Source organism: Argentina silus (genome assembly GCF_951799395.1).
Source record: "Argentina silus genome assembly, chromosome: X".
NCBI lineage: Eukaryota > Metazoa > Chordata > Actinopteri > Argentiniformes > Argentinidae > Argentina > Argentina silus.
Genome location: NC_139653.1, coordinates 43,518,783 through 43,538,620, shown reverse-complemented (window position 1 = coordinate 43,538,620; position 19,838 = coordinate 43,518,783). Strand labels below are relative to the sequence as shown.

At 40.2% G+C, this 19,838-nt stretch overlaps 2 protein-coding genes across 4 annotated transcripts; one reads left to right on the top strand and one right to left on the bottom strand.

Annotated features, from left to right (window-relative positions):
- The first annotated feature begins 2,154 nt into the window (after positions 1-2,154).
- LOC310823433 (protein NipSnap homolog 2-like) lies at positions 2,155-9,898 on the top strand. Its single transcript, XM_083696293.1, has 10 exons — positions 2,155-2,265; positions 3,055-3,194; positions 3,463-3,508; positions 3,989-4,083; positions 4,910-4,980; positions 5,518-5,658; positions 6,222-6,253; positions 7,450-7,544; positions 7,735-7,818; positions 8,478-9,898. The coding sequence occupies exons 1-10, from the start codon at positions 2,174-2,176 to the stop codon at positions 8,540-8,542; spliced, it is 861 nt and encodes a 286-aa protein (XP_083552419.1). The 5' UTR covers positions 2,155-2,173; the 3' UTR covers positions 8,543-9,898.
- Positions 9,899-10,037: 139 nt separating this feature from the next.
- On the bottom strand, positions 10,038-14,427 carry LOC310823436 (phosphoserine phosphatase-like). Of its 3 annotated transcripts, XM_083696296.1 has the most exons (7): positions 14,251-14,427; positions 13,665-13,761; positions 13,377-13,520; positions 13,095-13,229; positions 12,769-12,914; positions 10,705-10,853; positions 10,038-10,509 (listed from the first exon to the last, which is right to left on the bottom strand). In XM_083696296.1, the coding sequence occupies exons 2-7, from the start codon at positions 13,682-13,684 to the stop codon at positions 10,399-10,401; spliced, it is 705 nt and encodes a 234-aa protein (XP_083552422.1). In that variant the 5' UTR covers positions 13,685-13,761; positions 14,251-14,427; the 3' UTR covers positions 10,038-10,398. The 3 variants fall into 3 exon arrangements, with proteins under 3 accessions (XP_083552422.1, XP_083552423.1, XP_083552424.1); XM_083696297.1 differs by lacking the exon at positions 13,665-13,761; XM_083696298.1 differs by lacking the exons at positions 13,665-13,761; positions 14,251-14,427 and adding an exon at positions 13,786-13,892.
- Positions 14,428-19,838: the final 5,411 nt, after the last annotated feature.

Below are 19,838 nucleotides of genomic sequence, written 5' to 3'. Positions count from 1 at the left end.
GCAACCACTAGGTGGCAGAGAAATACGTTTTGTCCTCTCCTCAGTGTTCCAGTTCCCTAATCTGTTCTGTGTTAACTCCACCACCACCAACACAACCATGGATTTTGCAAAAAGGTGCTGGATCACTACCTCACTGTACAAAAACCCTATGTCCATCTTTCTCCATCATAACATGAAAGGTAGTCAGTCAGAGCAACATTTCCAAAATCAAGAAAACAAACATCAAGTTGATGGATAGTTTAGTTATTGGCAGCAGTAAGAACATGGCATTCTGTAAGTGCTGTTAACTTCTCCCAGTCATGAAGAGGGCCTGTCTATCCCCAGGCCTGCAGAGAGTCTTGTTTCAGAAGGGCTCAGTGGGCCCTCATGCCCAGCTGCGAACTGCTTTCGGCTCCTGCCAGGCCTGTGATTGAGACCTCTGGAGGCATGTGCCAAGAATTGCAATCGCTGGAATGCCTGGACCCAAACACCTCAGATTTTTTTCACTTGATTCCACTCACCAAGTGACCATAAAAGGCTGAGACTTGTCCATAAGAACCAGAACAGAGAAAATAGATAAAAGAAGGAGGGGAGGACTACAGCTAGCATTGATAAGAACCTGATGTCGGTTATGTTTACAAACATGTCATATGTAGCAGATGTGAATCAGCTAGCCTAGGGATCGTCCATCATCCATTGTCAAGTCCATTGTCACTAGTCTAGAGACTTGAAGCATTGTCACAGATGCACATCAAAAGTGATGGTGTGGCCTGGGTTGGTCCAGTAGTCTAGCACCATATCCTACAATGCACACATATGCCCATGTCGGCATGGGTTGGCATGCCCTGCTGACATACCCTCTCTTCCTTACTTTCTTGTCTTTCTTCACTTGCATTAAGAGGAAGCAGTGTTTGGACATTCTGGGAGCCTAATCAAGCGATGGTGTTATATGGTAATGACATATATGGTTATATATATATATATATATTATATGGTAATGACATATATGGTTATATATATATATATATATTATATGGTAATGACATATATGGTTATATATATATATATATATATATATATATATATGGTAATGACACTGGCTTTGGAAGTACAAGGTTGTGTGTGTGCATTCACTTTCACACTTTCTTCAATATTAGCTATTTGTTTTTTTATGTCCACGCACCAACCTCATCAAGTCAATTTCCTGTATGTGCAAATATACTTATAATATACAAATAAAAGAATTCTGATTCTGATTCAAGATTGACCAGTTATGGACAAACTCTGTTATACGTAAATACTCGCGGCCAGCACTGAGGAGTCACCCTATATGAAAATAATTCAGATCCCTGAAAATGGTAAACACCCATGTATTCAGGGAAACATTTGATAACAGTTGTAACAAAATAAACACAATCCAATGTTGATTTGCAGTGGTGTGTGTGCATGATGGAATAACCTCAAAGTCTATTTGCAAGGTATGGTAACACTATCTGTGAGGTAAAACATATACTTAAAGAGCATTTTGTGCATTTATAAGATGAATTATTATATTATATGCTACTATACTTTCCATCATTGCATTCAGTCTCATTCTGTGTTTGAGAAGCTCAAGTCATGTGGATCAAAGCCTGGATCAAAAGTGCCTCTGTCATCAGCGACCACCTATCAGCGAAACCTTGGCGAGATTGGTTCTGAATTCCAATCCAACCTAAAACAGTTAAAGCAAAAAACATTATTAGGCTCCTATGTCCAAATTGTGGAGATCACATTCACATTGTTACAATTAGATCTAACAATGTCACAACTAGCCAAGTGACTAAGAAGAGAACTTACTGAAAACAACATTAGGACAAGGTTCACTTCTAGTCAAAACTAAGCTAAACATAATATATAAAAACGTGCCTGCACTGCATGTGAACAACGAGCATTACATTCAGTGTTGGGGGCGCAGTGCACGAGTGTAAAGCGTCAGTGGTTCTTCATGAAGGAACGTGTCAACTACCACACACATGATCGGAACCAAAGAGAATCTCAGAGCATCCCCACCACACACTTACTACTACTCGTTGCTGTAGCACACTGTAGTAGGGAAGTGGTCATAGTGGTATTTCACTACCACCTGGTGGCCAGATTTGACAGTCACAACACAACCTCCACTATTTTTTCCACGGTATACTGTTGTCAGTGGAAGATGGCGACTCGAGTCCTTCAGAGATTTGGATATGGCCTGAATCAGGCTAAAAACACGGCCCAGTCGACAGGACAGGTCGTCGTTTTAAGCAGGTCTGACTGTTATCATTGTGCGTGTTCAGTATTTGATATGTCGTAGTTATTATGTTTGTTTTAATCACGAAATGTACAGTCCCCATTCGTCTATGCAGTAACTGCAAGAATGGACCTGGGAAGTGCTGGCTAGTTGGACAAGGCTATTATATTGACCTCTCTCTAGTTAATGGGTATCATTAGCAAATAGTTAATGCGGTTTCCAGTTTTAAGCTTTACAAAACTGCTAAACTGTTCACTCTGGTGTCTGTTGATAAAATGCTATTTGTGTCCGATTATAGTTATTACACAGGCTCAAGGTCATTACAGTTGCAGACAGTACTAGCTTGTTTTCCTGTGGGCAACATTACGTGCTATTAGTCTTGATGGGTATCGCTATATGGACTTCGTTGGCTTCAAGTATATAGTTTCCAGTGAAACGTGGTTGTGTTTCGATACTTGGCATGATTGTGCCTGTGTGTTTGGGTGCAGAGCGGAATAGTGGCTACACAGTAAACAGGAATTGTGCAAATACTGAGGTGAGGGCCCACATGAAATGAGCTAGTGTTTGGCCTAATTGTTATCCTCAATATTGTCAAATTAATCTATGAAGCGTACTAGTTTAATACCCTAAATATAGTGCATGTGTTCATTGTGTTGCTGTTCTTTTTCTTGTGCCTCGCTGTCATCATTCAACAGCTATTGAGGGCAGAGACGTGCTGCTTCCATAGACAGAGGACTTTTCTTTTCCATGTATCTTTAGGCCTATTTCTACTGATAACCTGTTAATACTATCATATTTGTCTCCAGGGGGTTGTCGGCATCAAATAATAGAAATCGAGAGGACAGCTGGTTTAAGTCCCTATTTGTGAGAAAAGTTGATCCCAGAAAGGACGCACATTCTCACTTGCTCACCAAGAATGAGGAGAGCAACCTTTACAAAATTCAGTGTAAGTTGTGTCTTACTTATTTTTTTTGTATGCTTATTTATTTTCATTTTTATAACTAAACTAAAGTTATATGTGTCGTACTTTTAACCTTGAACAAGACAGGCCTACTACCAGACAGACAGAAGTTTGCTCCATTACATTTAATTTTACTGATGTGAAGTGAAATGAAGCAAAGGTTTAAGTTTGTTTCAGGCCATCTTACAGTTCGGATCAGTTCCAGTCATGTAGACCTCCAAACTCAGGCCTAATAGATCTTGTTCTGTTACAGTCCATAATGTCAAACCTGAGTGCCTCGATGCCTACAACCAACTTTGGTGAGTAATTTGGACCCTAAAGTAGTGCTATTTATCCCTATTGAGTGTTTTGTGAGTGTGTGTGTGTGTGTGTGAGTGAGTGTGTGAGTGAGTGAGTGAGTGAGTGAGTGAGTGAGTGTGAGTGTGTGTGTGTGTGTGTGTGTGTGAGTGAGTGAGTGAGTGAGTGAGTGAGAGAGAGACTAGAGAGCTGTATTAGACCGGGTGTCTTGTGCAGAGTTCAGACAAAATGTCTTCAGTTCTATTCCTGTGAGTTGATTGGCATGTTAGCATGCTCGCCAACAGTGAGTAAAGTGTCTGTGATTCTTAGCCCATACTTAAGGTGGCTCATTGTGGCTTTTTACTTGTAGTGGAACATGTAAATATATTGCCAGTGCATTGTGTAGAGTCCTTCCCCTAACACATAGCAGGGCAAAGGAAGAATACCATTGTAATTAATAAATAAATGAATGAATGAATAATGTTTTGTTGCATTCAATGTAGTGAGGAGGTCCTGCCATCCATCCATGCTGATAAGTACTACCCCTGTGAGCTAGTGGGCACCTGGAACACTTGGTATGGGGAGCAGGACCAGGCTGGTAAGAATGCTGACATCAGAGCCTAACATTTGTAGTCGGACTGCAGACAAGTTCACAGGCATTGACACATCCAGGGGTAGGCAGCCTTAGTTCTGCAGAATTTCTGTTATGCACTGTTATGGTTACAGGATGATTGTGTCCAATGCCTACTTGCCCAAGTGATGTTTAAACATGTTGTTTGAGATAGGTTTGCACACCTTACTTTGCTCCATCAAAGTGAATAAATTAAAACATGAGTACACTTGCTTTCTTGCTACTTTGCATTTATGGGGAAAGATACCAATGTTTTAGTCCACAGACCTTCATCAGGGTGCTTAAAATGTTTCAGTCAACAGACCTTCATCAGGGTGTTTAAAACGTTTCAGTCAACAGACCTTCATCAGGGTGTTTAAAACATTTCAGTCAACAGACATTCATCAGGGTGTTTAAAACGTTTCAGTCAACAGACCTTCATCAGGGTGTTTAAAACGTTTCAGTCAACAGACCTTCATCAGGGTGTTTAAAATGTTTCAGTCTACATACCTTGAAGGTCTGTTGACTGAAATGTTGGTATCTTTCCACATGAATGTGAAGTAGCAAGAAAGCCAGTGTGCTTTTCTATGTTTATTAAACATAAACGGTCATTTTGGTTGCTGATACTACTAAATTCAAGACCTAGTATTTTTCTAATAGTTTAGAAAGTTTCCTACAAACTATTACAGATAGTTGATAGTGTTCCCGTATATGATTGCCTCTGCTTTCCAATGTGTTAGGTTGAATCTTTTTGTTCTGGTAACATGTACCCAACTGTATGAGGTGATAATGGCCATTGTGTTTGTTTTTCCAGTCCATATGTGGCGGTACAGAGGAGGTTACCCAGCCCTTACTGAGGTCATGAGTAAACTCAGGCAGAATAAGGTAAAGGACATAAAGTACATTACAGTATGTTCAGTCCTCTTAATTCTAGTCCTACTGTTACCTACGTTTTAATTTACCTGTGTGCTTTAGCCAACATCTACTGACTTCTCTTGGCATGACAACGACGGCAGAGGGGTTGGCTAATGTACTATAATGTACTATAATGTACTATACCGGACTGGAGTCGGGCTGCATTTTATTTAATGCATGTCCTTTTGAATACACATTGAATGCATGTACTGTATGTAGCTTGAGAATTGATATAAGAACCTACTACGTGGCATTTGCAGTTTGTCGATCTCCTACGGACCAATGAAGGCTGTGGGTTGTGAAACCAGTTTACAACACAGCTGAACCTCTCTCGGGACATACAGCACTGTCATGCACCTCGCTGTGCAACCGCTTTATCCTCATGTGATTCTATTGGCTGTTATATGTGCTCATGCTTGTTATGTATGTGCCTATGGTTGTGACTGAGATCGCTTTAATTGCTTGAGAATGACACCCAGATTGACCTCGCCCTCCCTCCGTTCACAGGAGTTTGTGAAGTACAGGGAGGAGAGAGGGAAGATGCTGCTGTCACGTAGGAACCAACTCCTCTTGGAGTTCAGCTTCTGGAATGAGCCAGTCCCCAGGCCGGGACCCAACATTTATGAGCTGAGATCCTACCAGCTCAGAGTGAGTACTGGACCTCTCAGAATCAATCAACCCAACTTTATTTATAATATAGTAGCACATTTCTTACAAAGGATGGCAATATAAAGTGCTGGCTGTACAGGACAACAAGAGATGGAGAAAACTAAAAGAGGACGTTGTTAAAAGAAATTATAATCAGCAATAAGAATCAGAAAACGGTATTGCAAGCCCAGCTGTTACATGCAAAACATAAACAAATATGCAGCATCAGTGCAATACAAATAGGACACTACAGGAGGGACATACATAAAGAGCACTCAATTCACACAATACAGTATATACACCCATATGCTGTACAGTTATACCTACTCCTTAGTACTCTAGATATGTATCACATGACTGTCAGAGCATGAGCGTGGTGGGTGCCTAAATGAACGTGTACACTTTTCAATGTCTTGCTGTTGAAAGATATACCTCTAAAATATCGCTACTGCATTTGCTGTGTTAGGATTTAAGAAACATACATAGAATCCTAGACTATCTACTGTACTATTTTTATAATAATAAATATAGTAATGTTTTCCTTTATGTTTCTTTTTTTTCAGCCCGGGACTATGATAGAGTGGGGTAATTACTGGTAAGGCAGCCTGATTAGATTTGAATCACTCGTCTGTAGTTACAGAGTAGTTTTTTTGTTTAACCCTAACCCTTTTCTCATTAATAAGAGCTATTCCACGGAGAGAAACACTGTTTTGATAATGTACCACAGTAGAGGCTGCTGGAGGTAGAAATCGGAGGACAGGCTCATCGTAATGCATGGAACGAGGAATGGTATCAAACACGTGTGCATGTTGGATTTCTACCTCCACCAGCCTCCCCTGTACTATAATATCCCTGTGAACTAAGGACTTACAGACAATATCTATGCTTTTATCAAAGATTCTTAGAGATCTTTCTTTTACAATTTTACTAGCTGATGATTTTCAGATTGGTCTGTTGAACTGAGTTATTACTTTTCAACAGGAGCGTATGAGACTGAGCAGTTCCATTTTGTCAGGTTTATCTTGAGAGCATATTCCCTTCCTTATTACATGACAAATTGACCGTATTAATTCTTCCGAATTGTTCAAACATACATGCCAAAGTAAGTTTCATTTGTGATTTAGAAATGATCTCACTGATTATTTGATTTGGTAATTGATCACAATTACCCATTCTAATTGGGAGAAATGTAGGTTTTAACTCATGCTATAATGTTAAAACAACATTCAATGTTGCCATCATACATGTAGGCATTATGATTTGTCCAATCAAAATAACTGTGCATGATTATGATTGTAATAATAATCATAATTGTATAGAACTAATTCAGATATGGCAATCAATCTTTGGAGGTCTCTTTGTTCTGGCCTAAGATGAAATAGGATAAAGGAGCTGTGGTTGGACCACTTAATCCTGGTACTGAAGGGCCACTGTCCTTTAACTGACTTTCAACTAACCAACAGGTTGCAAAACTAGAAGACAGTGTTCCTTTCTTCAAGTACAATGATCAGTCAAATCACATGGTTAAAGCCACAGATGGTGGAGACACCTATATGGACAGTGGCCCATAACAACCAGCCCTCCTCCAATATGATGAAGTGAAATCTTGGGTTGTATCTCAAAAGTCTTTCCTCACCTCCTCTCTCCTTGTCTCTCTCTCTCAAAACGCATTAGAATCTTCTCCCCCAATGCCCTTTGAGAAGGAGTCAGGGAGAAAGAATGCAGGGATTCAAGGAAAGACTTGAGATTGGTTTCTGGCCAGTGGTGTAAATTATCCATTGTGTTGTACAGGGCCAGAGCTATTGGGTACCGTCAGCACAATGCAGAGGCTGTTGGAGGCTTCTTCTCTCAGATCGGGAACCTCTACATGGTGCACCACCTTTGGGGTAAAGCAGATCATTCTTCCCCTGTCATTCCTTCACAAAGTATTCATCTTGTCTTGTGTACCAGATGTCTAAGCTCTCCTGTAGATACGCAGTTGGTGAAAGAAACTACCATTCATTCACCTTTTTTGGGGGGGGTTCTCACAAAACTTTTGGATATGGGATCTAAATTAGCTATCTGTGTTTATTTCAGCTTACAAAGACCTCCAGTCCAGAGAAGACACAAGGAACGCAGCATGGCAGCATGAGGGTTGGGACGAGGTTGTGTATTATACAGGTGAGCAAAGAAAGTGCAATCCCACACAGCAACAAACTAAGTAGCTGAGTGAGTGAAGTCTGCAGGCACATAGGGCTAACATTACATATTCTTTATTTGGTCAGTTAGGTAAAAATACCCGTATGAAAATTCAGAAAAATACTGTCTGAAGCCGTTGTCTTTTACAGATTACAAAAAACCCTTAGATCATCAGTCGGCATCACATATAATCTAGTTCTGTCAGGAACACACAAGTCTTAGTTTAACCATGTATTAAATATAAAATACAATTAGACTTGGTGTATCTGGATGGCTCTGCTCTTTTGAGAGCTCTCTGCCTGAGAGTTATAAAGAACTACAACACATACACTAACCCATATATTACATGGCAGAGAGCCTGTACATCTACCAACCCCCCGATAGAACAGTAACAGCCACCAGTACCAGCAACTATATTGTAGGCTACAGAGAGGAGTCCAGTTAACTGACCACTTAAATAGCCTGCCATATCAACGTGTAACATGTGATTGTGTCAGGTGATCTGTCACCTGACAGACAGCAAGCACTGACTTAGTGTCCTGCCTGAACTAATCTTGCTCCATTGGACTTTCCATTGTCTGTGTCCATGTTTTTGAATGCAGCCAACACTCCTGCCCTGATCCTATGTCTCTTCTTCTTAGTCCCTCTTATTCAGCACATGGATTCCAGGATCATGATCCCCATGAAGGCCTCCCCACTGCAGTAAAGAAGGAGGGGACCCTGAATGCTGAAGGTCAAGGTGCACCCATTTAAGTGTAACAGTTATGTCCAAAATGACACTGCCGTGGTCTCAACCTGCTCTGAATATTGCCGTTGCCAACCAACCCCCCCCCCCCTTCTGATTTTGTTTGTCTTTTACTTTACCCATTGCTGACTGTGTACCAGCAAACAATATGTAGTGCTTTGAGAGAAAAAAAAACACAAAATCACTGAGACACAGGAGAAAAATGATCATGTTCATCTTGAATCTGTGGCGAAATATTTTTACATTTTAGTAATTTAGCAGATGCTCTCTTAACAGGAGATAAGTCACTGACTCACGTGAGTGTACAAATGCTTTTTTGTTTTGGGGCAGGATGGGAAAGATCAGCATGTCTAAACCTCCTGATAGTAGTTGTGGGTCGACGCTTGATGTCCAACATGCTGTGTCACATTAAAACCAGTCAGTAGGTCACAGCTGATCTCTATTCTTAGAACAAACCAAAGGGCTGGTTTGTAAGGACAGAGCTTGACCACCGGTATGTATGGTGAATAACAATTGAACTATTGAGCAAGTATGGGCAAGACTTGACAAAAAGCACTACTTATACTCAATGTGTGTGATGTAATGGTTATTTATGTATTTATTTATTGAATGTATATTATATTGAATAAATCTATCACATTGTCTATCTAACACATTTTGTTATACTCCACTTTTTGTAAAGTCTGTTGCGAACAATGCCATTGTTACTGACTCTATCTGACTGCTAGAAAGACAGCCCAAATGGGAGAGTGCATCATGTATGTTTTGAGAATTTCTGCCGAATTGTCAATTACTTAAATTACCAAGTGTTGCAGATCATTTGAATAGTTACTGAATGAATACGGAGCTGTGTGATGAAGCCCAGGCCTCAGAAGTTTCACTGAGGTATATCTTAACCCAAATGTGTTGTGAAAATGTAAAAAAAAAAAAAAAGAAGAAAAAAAAAGAAAGAAAGAAAGTAATTGTGTATTGATTGATTCTCTCCCTATTTTATTTCCCCATCATTATATGCAAGAAGTTTGACGCATTTTTATCTTTCTGGTCTGTTTTTTCCTTGTGAAAATGATTGCATGCCCAGTTTTTAAAAACATGTTTTTATCTGATTTAACATGTTTCCAGATGGGCATAATAATCAAATACTGTAAATGTTACACAATAGGTTTCTAATGTCATTGAACATTTCTGTTCAGGTCCTACATTGTAATGAAATTCAAATCTGTAATTGTGAAGACACTGCTGCTCATTGTGATTTTAATAGTAGCATGCCTCAGCTTAGTTCTTCATATGTATGGGGTATTTATGACAAAGGTGACAAGAATGTCCACACATAAATAAAGCTATTCAAAGAGAACCCCGATGTTGTCGCCATTGTCTAGTCACTACCCTCAGACGACAAGTGAAAAGACTGTTGTGTTTACACAGACACAATGGACAAGAAAATAAGCAAACACAGAGCTGCATGTTACACTTTACTACCATTAGTGTCAATAACCAAATTAAAACATCTATTATGAAAATTGCACATACTTTCCACCTAAATCTTTGACACGAAAAGTGCAGTTTTAAAAATACTAAAATCTCTCAAAAAGACATTTGGTTAACTTTTTTTTAGTATTCTGTAGTATAAAAATCATCAAGAGCAATAAATCCAAGACATACATCTGTCTCACTATTGTAGTGTAAACATTTTTCATTCATTATAAAAATCTATTGACTACAAGTCAAAAATATTAAAATTGTGCACTGGATAAAACCATCAAAGGCAGGTAAATAACATTAGTAAAAATAGTTGTAAAGGGGGTTCAAGAAAGTCGCCGTTAGATCTTCTCCAGTTCTTTTAGCAGCTCTCTGAAGCTTGTCACGTACCACAAACAATTCTCCTTGACAAACTGCCTGACAACATTTCCTCCAAATCCAATGAAAGCATTCTGAAAAACAAAACAATGTAGAGTTAGGACAATAGTTAAAAGGCAAAGGCTATTCCTTTTCAGCAAATCCAGTCAACTCCCTTCACAGGCCCAGGTCCTTGACAATGAAGTACTGCCATCTGTCGAACAAAAAAGCTATATTCCGACAACTACCAATATCAGCTCGTCATCAGTCTTAAATGTTTGATGACTTACTGCAGGGGGGCAGGCCTCCAGGTCTGTAGCTCCATCTCCGATCATCACCACGTTCTCAAAGCTGTGTTTCTCCTTGAGCATGCTGATCACTCTGCCCTTCCCACCACTTTCCGCTGTGGGCTGGGTCTCATCAAAGCCAGCATACTCACCTAGTGAAAACAGCAGGGTCTGAATTACACACATTGCTGGAAAGAATCAGACTGACCCAAGTTACCGCACCAAGAGAATCAGACTGACCCAAGTTACCGCACCAAGTCACTTTGATTGATTTCATTTATTTGATTATCAAAAGTAGTCCAGACGGAGACATCAAGGAGACAACATTAAAAATCGATTCCCAAACAACTAGACTATTAAGTAGGGCTGCACAGATGAATATATTCATTGAACCAATTATTCAAATAATGCTTTAGGTGAAAACACACACAAATAAAGTAAAAAATAATGAATCTGATTGTTATGGGTCAGACCAAGTTGGTGCAGCCAAGTGAGCAAGTAGGGGATGTTGTACAAGGGAGCTCAGTTCAAGCAATTAACACCCTTTGTCTTCATCTCTCACTCTCACTCTCACCAACCCAGGCTGTCTGGCCGTGGTGGTGGAGTAGCAGTCATCCACAAAACTGATTTTAAATGCTCTCCTACGTCTTTTGGTAACTGCTCCTCGTTTGAATCGCTCTGCTTTACAATCAATAGTAGTGTCCCGTTGCTTTGTGTCTTAGTATACAGACGTCCAAAAGCAAATAGGGAGTTCACTTTAGGATTTTCTGAGCTTCAAGCTCAAGTATGACAGTTTGTATATTAGGGGATTTTAATGTCCATGTTTGTTGTCCCTCAAATGCACTGGCCTCTGATTTCAATCATTTATATAATAATAATATAAGCCATTTAGTTGATGCTTTTATACAAAGCGACTTACATTGCAGTGAAGTGCATACATTTCAGTATATATGGTCCCAGCGGGAATCAAACCCACAACCTAAGCGTTGTTAGCGCCATGCTCTACCAACTGATCCACGGAGGACCTTGTTCAGTCTGTAAGATATCCCACACATCTGAAAGGTCGATCTAGAAAACGTCCATGCATTAATCTCGTTTAGATTATTGCTACTCCCTCTATTCTTCCCTCAGTAAAAAGTCTCTCTCATGGTTACAGAGTCCAAAATGCAGCAGCTAAGCTTTTAACCAGAACTAGGAAAAGAGACCACATCACCCCAAACACTGGTTACCTGTTAGTTTTAGAATTGATTTTAACGGATCACTTTTAAGGCTCTCAAGATCCTCAAGCAGGGCCCTTCTGGCCGTTGCAGAGTCTAGACTATTGACAAAAGGTGCCTGCCTGAGGATATTAGGCTAGCAAGATGAGTATTTTCTTTTAAATCTCTTAAAACTGATTTGTATAGACTTTTTTATAGACTAGCCTTTAATTGATGCTGCCCTTATTCTTTTTAATGTGTCGTGTTTTACTGGGCTTTGCATATCTTTTTTATCTGCTCATTTGTAAAGCACTTTGTAACACTGTTTTAAAAAGGTGCTATATAAGTAAAGTTTATTATTATTATTGTCTACATTTGCATTGTAGTCACTTAGCAGATGCGCTTATCCGGAGCAACTTAAAATACCTACATTTGTCTACAGTAAATGAAACAACTATACATCACAATCATTGCAAGTAAGACTTCCTATCAGAAGAAGTGCCAGGTGTAGGTAGGTCACACCTTTGATTTGTAGGCCATCATTCCATTGTTAAGTAAAGCACCTTATTACTCCTCCAACACATTGTTGTTTGCATGTTGTCACTCAAATGTCCCGAACATCTCCGACCACCTCAATGTTGAGCTGGCACTGAGATGTGTAACCCATGCTCCCAGTATTTTAACCACAACAGCCCACATTATCCAGACATTAGGGCTTTTCACACTGCACATTGTTTGGCTTAGCCCAGGGTTAACAAATGCATGTAAGCTAGACATGGATAAGAAAGTGTGCATAGTGTGCAAAAAGTCCTACTGATAATACTACAGTTATCAACCTAGGTTGGATCTGGTGGTGCTGCTCTGCTCTCACCGTTGAAGTAGAACTTGAGACGGTTGGCATACACGTGATGTAGGGGGATGTTGAGCTGAGTGGCAACGTGTTCCACGATACATCGAAAGCCGCCAGAGATGAGGTACACCTTGACGTTGCGCTGGTGCAGGCTGTCTACAAGCTCCCTGGATAATTAAAGTTGACAGTTAGGACAGTTTCCTCTCAAAACAAAAAACAAAGACATTTGAGAACAGATGTGGGCACTTGTTTATGTCACCTGCAACTTGATGGTTTCTGTGTATTTGGTGGCATTAGCATTAACAGCTAAATGGTATTGGGTTTATGAAAAACAAACAGCTACTTACTTAATACCTGCAGTCAACTGGGGAGGGTGGTCAGTTATTAGTTTGTTCACTTGCTCCCTTGAGCATCGGATTATGGACAGGCGGTCAGTTAGAGCTGTTTTGAAAGTAACAGACCCACCCATGGCCTTGCGAGTCCTGAAATGTAGAAATGAACACAATGTTCTCATCAAGACACTGTTTAAATATGTGAACCTGAAGTACTGGTCGTACCAGTTGCCAAACTTCAGAACGTGCTGTCCACAGTTGTAAAGTAAAATCAGAATGAATGGCTACACCACATACATTTCTGTGACCGCATCCCCAACACCGCAGAATTTGGCAAGCTCATCGATGCCCTCCTCTCTGATAACAGTGCTGTCGACGTCAAAGCAGACTGCGTCTGCTCTTCGGAAGATTTCCTTCGTCTGTGATAAAGTTGTCATTATGCTGAAACAAAAGACACGATAAACCTTCTTTAGACAAAAACACATTTGTGGCTTTCTTTGACTCGGAGCAATCTGGGTCACAGTGGCAATTTACATTTGTACAGTGTGTCACTTAAAGTGATGAGAGCGCCCAACGACAACTGACCTAATTTTACCAGTAGACATATAGTATTAAGAAGTCACTCTCGAGAATGTGTGTGTCAGTCTGGGAAAAAGGAAACCGGGTATGATTGAACAGTGATCTGCAAAACGAAAAATGAACATACATGCAATGAGAATGCGCGTCAACGTGTGTCGACTTGATTACAGTGTACTACATCCGTTATAGCGTAATATCCGTAATTTTCCATCTGATTAGTTCCCCCCCAAGGACCTTATAGGTAGATAGATAGGTTGCTAAAATCACGACAGTTGCAGGACAAGACTGAGATAATGTAACGAGCCCAACACGACTTAACAAGTTTACCATTACCAATGAATTCGTCTACATTTCACCAAACGTTGTCTGGGCGAATTATTGGTTCACTAATGCTGGATTCATGGCTGACTTGTTCTGCAACTGTTGCGTCACCCTCGCCAGAAAAAGAGGCTGGCATGCGCGCAAAACGCGAGAATGCCATATTTGTTCACGATTGGTACCACAAAGGAAAACAACAAAAGAATTGGAAATTGCAGTGAAATAGCAAACTAAACATCAAGGTTACAATGATATCTGAACACATCCGAATTACCTCTGAAATTAATTATTTTCTTTTCCCTCAGTGTCACTGTTCTTCATATGGTTTAAGGATATAGCTAGACAGCAAGCTGAAGTTCACTTTCTTGAACAGAATAAGAAAAAAATATAAAGATAACAAATATATATAAAGATAAAGCGTTGATATAGCACCGACCACCACTGTTTCAGCTTTGACCGACTTCCAGATGCATTGAATAAATTCATTGGAGAGGAAGAAAAGCGCCGAGCGAATCAAAAGAAAGCCGGTACGTGAGACCGCCTACTACTCAGTATTGGCTGGGTAGTAGTAGCGCCCCCCAAGTTCACTCTGCGACGGTCTCATTTTACGTTTGTTTGTATCATCATTTATATGCTTGTGCTGTGTGCGAGAGAGAGAGAGAGAGGGGGGAGGGGGGGCTTCGGGGTGCATAACATGATAGAGTTTATCATCCTTTTTTAAATTATTAAACACAAAATTAGAGTATCAACAACAGTGTATATAATCTCCTTTTTACCTCATGAGGAAAGGTTGTCATTACATTTCGTTTCCCAAACACCGGGGTCGGACCTTCTTCTCTTTAGGCTGCATTTCGAGTTTCTGGCTTGTATTAGCCTACATGTTAGCCAAACGTGGATATTCAATGGCTTCTTCTGACATTCCAAACTTTCAATATATTATATTTGTTTTGTATATTTATATTATTTTTTTGTAAATGAGGATTATGTCAGATTAATTCTCTCAGCAGTAAAACATACAACAAAACTCACTTTGAATATATCACAATGAAACTTTTAAACCTTTAGGTCCACTGTATTATCAAAACATAACAGTAACAGTCATGGTTGCATTAATTACACATAATCTGACATCATTTACAGTGCCCTGCGTAAGTAATGGTACAGTGAAGCATTCTTCTGTTGCCTCTACACTCCTAATGTTTGGATTTGAAATCAAACAATTACTATGATGTTAAAGTAGAGAATGGTATTTGTGTAGATTGGTTTTACCATTAGAAATTCCAACACTTTTTATGCATGGTCCCCCTTTTTCAGGGTACCAAAAAGTGATGGGATAATGGCCTGACATGTACTTCTGGTTTGTCACGTGTGTTTCATCGCATCATTTGTGCAATCATAAGAGCACTCTTAATGTCTAATATTGATTCTGTCTGTCAACATGAGGACCAAAGAGACGTTAATGAAAGTCAGGGAAACCAGTATGAGGCTGAAATATCAGAAAATAATCTATCAGAGACATAGCCAAAACCTTAAACCTACCAAAAACAACAGTTCGGAACATCATTAAAAGGAAAGAAATCAGTGGTGAGCTCAGAAATCGCAAACGTCCTGGTAGCCCAGGGAAGAATTCTACAGTGGATGACCGAAGAATGCTCACCATGATTAAGAAAACTCCCAAAACAGGTAGGTAGACCTGAATGTGTCAGAGACTACCACCCGCAGAAGACTTCACCAGCAGAAGTACAGGGGCTACACTGCAAGGTGCAAACCACTAGTTAGCCACAAAAACAGGATGGCCAGGTTACAGTGTGCTAAAAAGTACCTAAAAGAGCCTGCAGAGGTCTGAAAAAAGGTCTTGTGGACAGATGAGACAAAGATAAACATGTACCAGAGTGATGGCAAGAGTAAAGTGTGGAGACTGTCCAATATGCACGTCATACCACCTCATCTGTGAAATATGGCGGAAAGGGTGTTATGGCTTGGGCATGTATGACTTCCATTGGAACTGGTTTACTTGTCTTCATTGATGATGTAACTGCCAACGGCAGCAGCAGGATAAATTCTAAAGTGTACAGAAACATCTTGTCCAAACAGCCCAAGTACAAGCAAATGCCTCCAAACTCATTGGACGGCACTTCATCATACAGCAGGACAATGACCCAAAACATATTGCCATAGCAACTAATGGAGTAGGGCCAAAAAGTGGAAAGTTGTTGACTGGCCAAGCCAATCTCTAGATTTAAATCCTATTGAACATGCATTTAATTAACAGGAGATTTATGGAAAAACGTCCTAAAAACAAATAACAACTGATGATAACTGCAGTACAGGCCTGGCAGAGCATCACGAGAGAAGATACCCAGCGTCTGGTGGAGTCAATGGGTCGCAGACTTCAGACAGTTATTGCATGCAAAGAATTGTCAACCAAATACTAAACATGAGTGCTTAATTTGGACATTTGATGAATCTGTCCCATCACTTTTGGTGGTCTAAAAAAAGGGGGACTATGTCTCACTCTTTGGAGTGTACAGCCAAAAGAAGAAAAAATGCTTCACTGTCCCATTACTTACGCAGGGCACTGTATTTCTGAGAATCCTCATAAAGGCTTACAATAATAATTTTACATTCAGAGACAGTGACATGGGCCTACTAAAACCAACTTCTTCTGAAGGATGTATTAATTTGACAAGTCCATAGCATGTTTGTAGAAGAGGCACGACACTCTCTAGAATAGAAAAACATACAACTTATTTAGCTCGGATTAAAAACATTACGTTTCAGTCTCACAACCTTCATCAGACCATAGTGTGCCATGCAATGGTACATCCCACTTATTTCCAGTGTCTTACCTTGGAATTTAGGTGCTACCTCTACCTTCTCTATGGAATTTGTGAGGTCTTCCAATAATGTTTTTTTTAGATTAGATTAGATTAGATTAGATTCAACTTTATTGTCATTGTGCAGAGTACAAGTACAGAGACAATGGTGTCACTGTTCTCTGTAGGTGAACCAATGGTTGCTGCAGAAGCTGTGGTCTGGGGTGCGGGAATGACAGCACATTGTTGAGAAACAATGTCTTCCCCCGTGAGAAGAACAACCATGTCAAATCTTATGAGAAATGACCATCAGTATGAACATGAACCTTCAAATTCTCTGGAACTTTGGAGTTGTTGTATATATTTCTTTCATGTTTTTTTTTCTCTCTCCAAAGCACAATAACAGCAAGCACATTCTTGTTGGTGGTCAGATGAAATCATGAGAGCAGGCATGTCATCCCTGAAGGGTTAAGGCCAGACAGCGATGGACACCTGACTTCTACAGCACTTGGGATGCTAGTAGCTAGTAGCCAGCCGCATGGAATGGCTTTGGAATGTGCTATCGATAGCATACATATCGATAGCATACGATAGCAAATAATTCTCCTGTCTGTTGATCATATGTCCCCTTTGTCTTTGTTATCCATGGACACTCTTATCACAAAGTTCTTGCTGTGTTATCTTTTCTTGCTATGGATTATACCAATAATGTTTAGCCTATGGCCTCACTTTTTCCATGTAATAACCTGTTGCTTGGCTACAGAGTGTATATGTCCCCTGATGCTAATTCTAGACAGTTTAATGTAATTTCAGTAATACATTTGCACTGTCACTCCTCGATAGATAGATGATGAGTGGTGGGTATTGTGGTGTGAAATAGCAACACTGTATGCCATAAAGCGGGAACCATAAGTTAGCCAGCTAAGTCTCCTACAGTAAGATAAATGGTATAATTGACTGGACACACAAAAAAAAAAACACATACCAGCGTAGCTTTCTTAATTAACCAGAAAAGCAAGAGCTATATTTTACAGTTTTTCAAAGTCAGCTGGCTAACTCCTGAGTGGTCCTGTTTTGTGCTACATTTACATACCTCTGACGAGAGTAATCCAAGTGGATACCATACACTGCTGCTGGTGAGGTTACCATATACAATGTTATGTGCTTTGTATAAAGCTCAACCAGGTGTATCAATGTTGAAAACTAGATGATCTGAATAATCTTAAATCAGGTTTAGATTTTAATAAATAAATCAAAATCAAAAATACATGAGCATATACACTGCATTCGGAAAGTATTCAGACTCCTTCACTTTTTCCACATTTATTATGTTACAGCCTTATTCTAAAATGTATTAAATTCATTTTTTTCCCTCATCAGTCTACACACGATACCCCATAATGACAAAGCCAAAACAGGTTTTTAGAAATGTTTGCTAATTTATTAAAAAAAATATCACCTTTACATAAGTATTCAGACACTCGAAATTGAGCTCAGGTGCATTCTGTTTCCATTGATCATCCTTCAGATGTTTCTACGACTTGATTGGAGTCCACCTGTGGTAAATTCAATTGATTGGACATGACTTGAAATGGCACACACCTGTCTATATAAGGTCCCACAGTTAACAGTGCATGTCAGAGCAAAAACCAAGCCATGAGGTCGAAGGAATTGCCCGTAGACCTCAGAGACAGGATTGTGTCGAGGCACAGATGTGGGGAAGAGTACAAGTACAGGAAGAGTACTTTCATCTGTAGTATTAAAGGTTCCCAAGAACACAGTAGCCTCCATCATTCTTAAATGAAAGAAGTTTGGAACCACCAAGACTCTTCCTAGAGCTGGCCGCCCGGCTAAACTGATCAATAGGGGGAGAAGGGTCACTCTGATAGAGCTCCAGAGTTCCTCTGTGTAGGTGGGAGAATCTTCCAGAAGGACAACCTACTCTGCAGCACTCCACCAATCAGGCCTTTATGCCACTCCTCAGCAAAAAGCACATGACAGCCTGCTTGGAGTTTGCCAAAAGGCACATAAAGGACTCTCAGACCATGAGAAACAAGATTCTCTGGTCTGATGAAACCAAGAATGAACTCTTTGGCCTGAATGCCAAGCGTCACGTCTGGAGGAAACCAGGCACCACTCATCACCTGGCCAAAACCATCCTTACAGTGAAGCATGGTGGTGGCAGCATCATGATGTAGGGATGTTTTTCAGTGGCAGGGACTGGGAGACTAGTCAGGATCGAGGGACAAATGAACAGAGCAAAGTACAGAGAGATCCTTGATGAAAACCTGGTCCAGAGCGCTCAGGACCTCAGACTGGGGCAAAGGTTCACCTTCCAACAGGACAACGACCCTAAGCACACAGCCAAGACAACGCAGGAGTGGCTTCGGGACAAGTCTCTGCATGTCCTTGAGTGGCGGACTTGAACCCGATTGAACATCTCTAGAGAGACCTGAAAGCTGTGCACCGATGCTCCCCATCTAACCTGGCAGAGCTTGAGAGGACCTGCAGAGAAGAATGGGAGAAGCTCCCCAAATACAGGTGTGCCAAGCTTGTAGCGTCATACCCAAGAAGACTTGAGGCTATAATCGCTTCCAAAGGTGCTTCAACAAAGTACTGAGTAAAGGGTCTGAATACTTAAGTAAATGTGATATTTCAGTTTCTCATTTTTAATAAATTAGCAAACATTTCTAAAAAACAGTTTTGGCTTTGTCATTATGGGGTATTGTGTGTAGATTGATGTGGGGGAAAAATGAATTTAATCAATTTTAGAATAAGGCTGTAACATAACAAAATGTGGAAAAACTGAAGGGGTCTGAATACTTTCCGAATGCACTGTATTGAAAGTGTTATCAACACTCCCCATCAACATTCACACTCTCCTTTAAAACAGTTTACAGTAAATTACCAAGAACAGTACAATCTACATAATGTTCAAATAAAAAGACAATGCACGTGTTTGAGTACATGCCATTTCAAGTATGCAGGTTCATTGCACTTCCTAGCAACACTGAAAGAAGGAGAGACAAACACTACACAGCGCTAA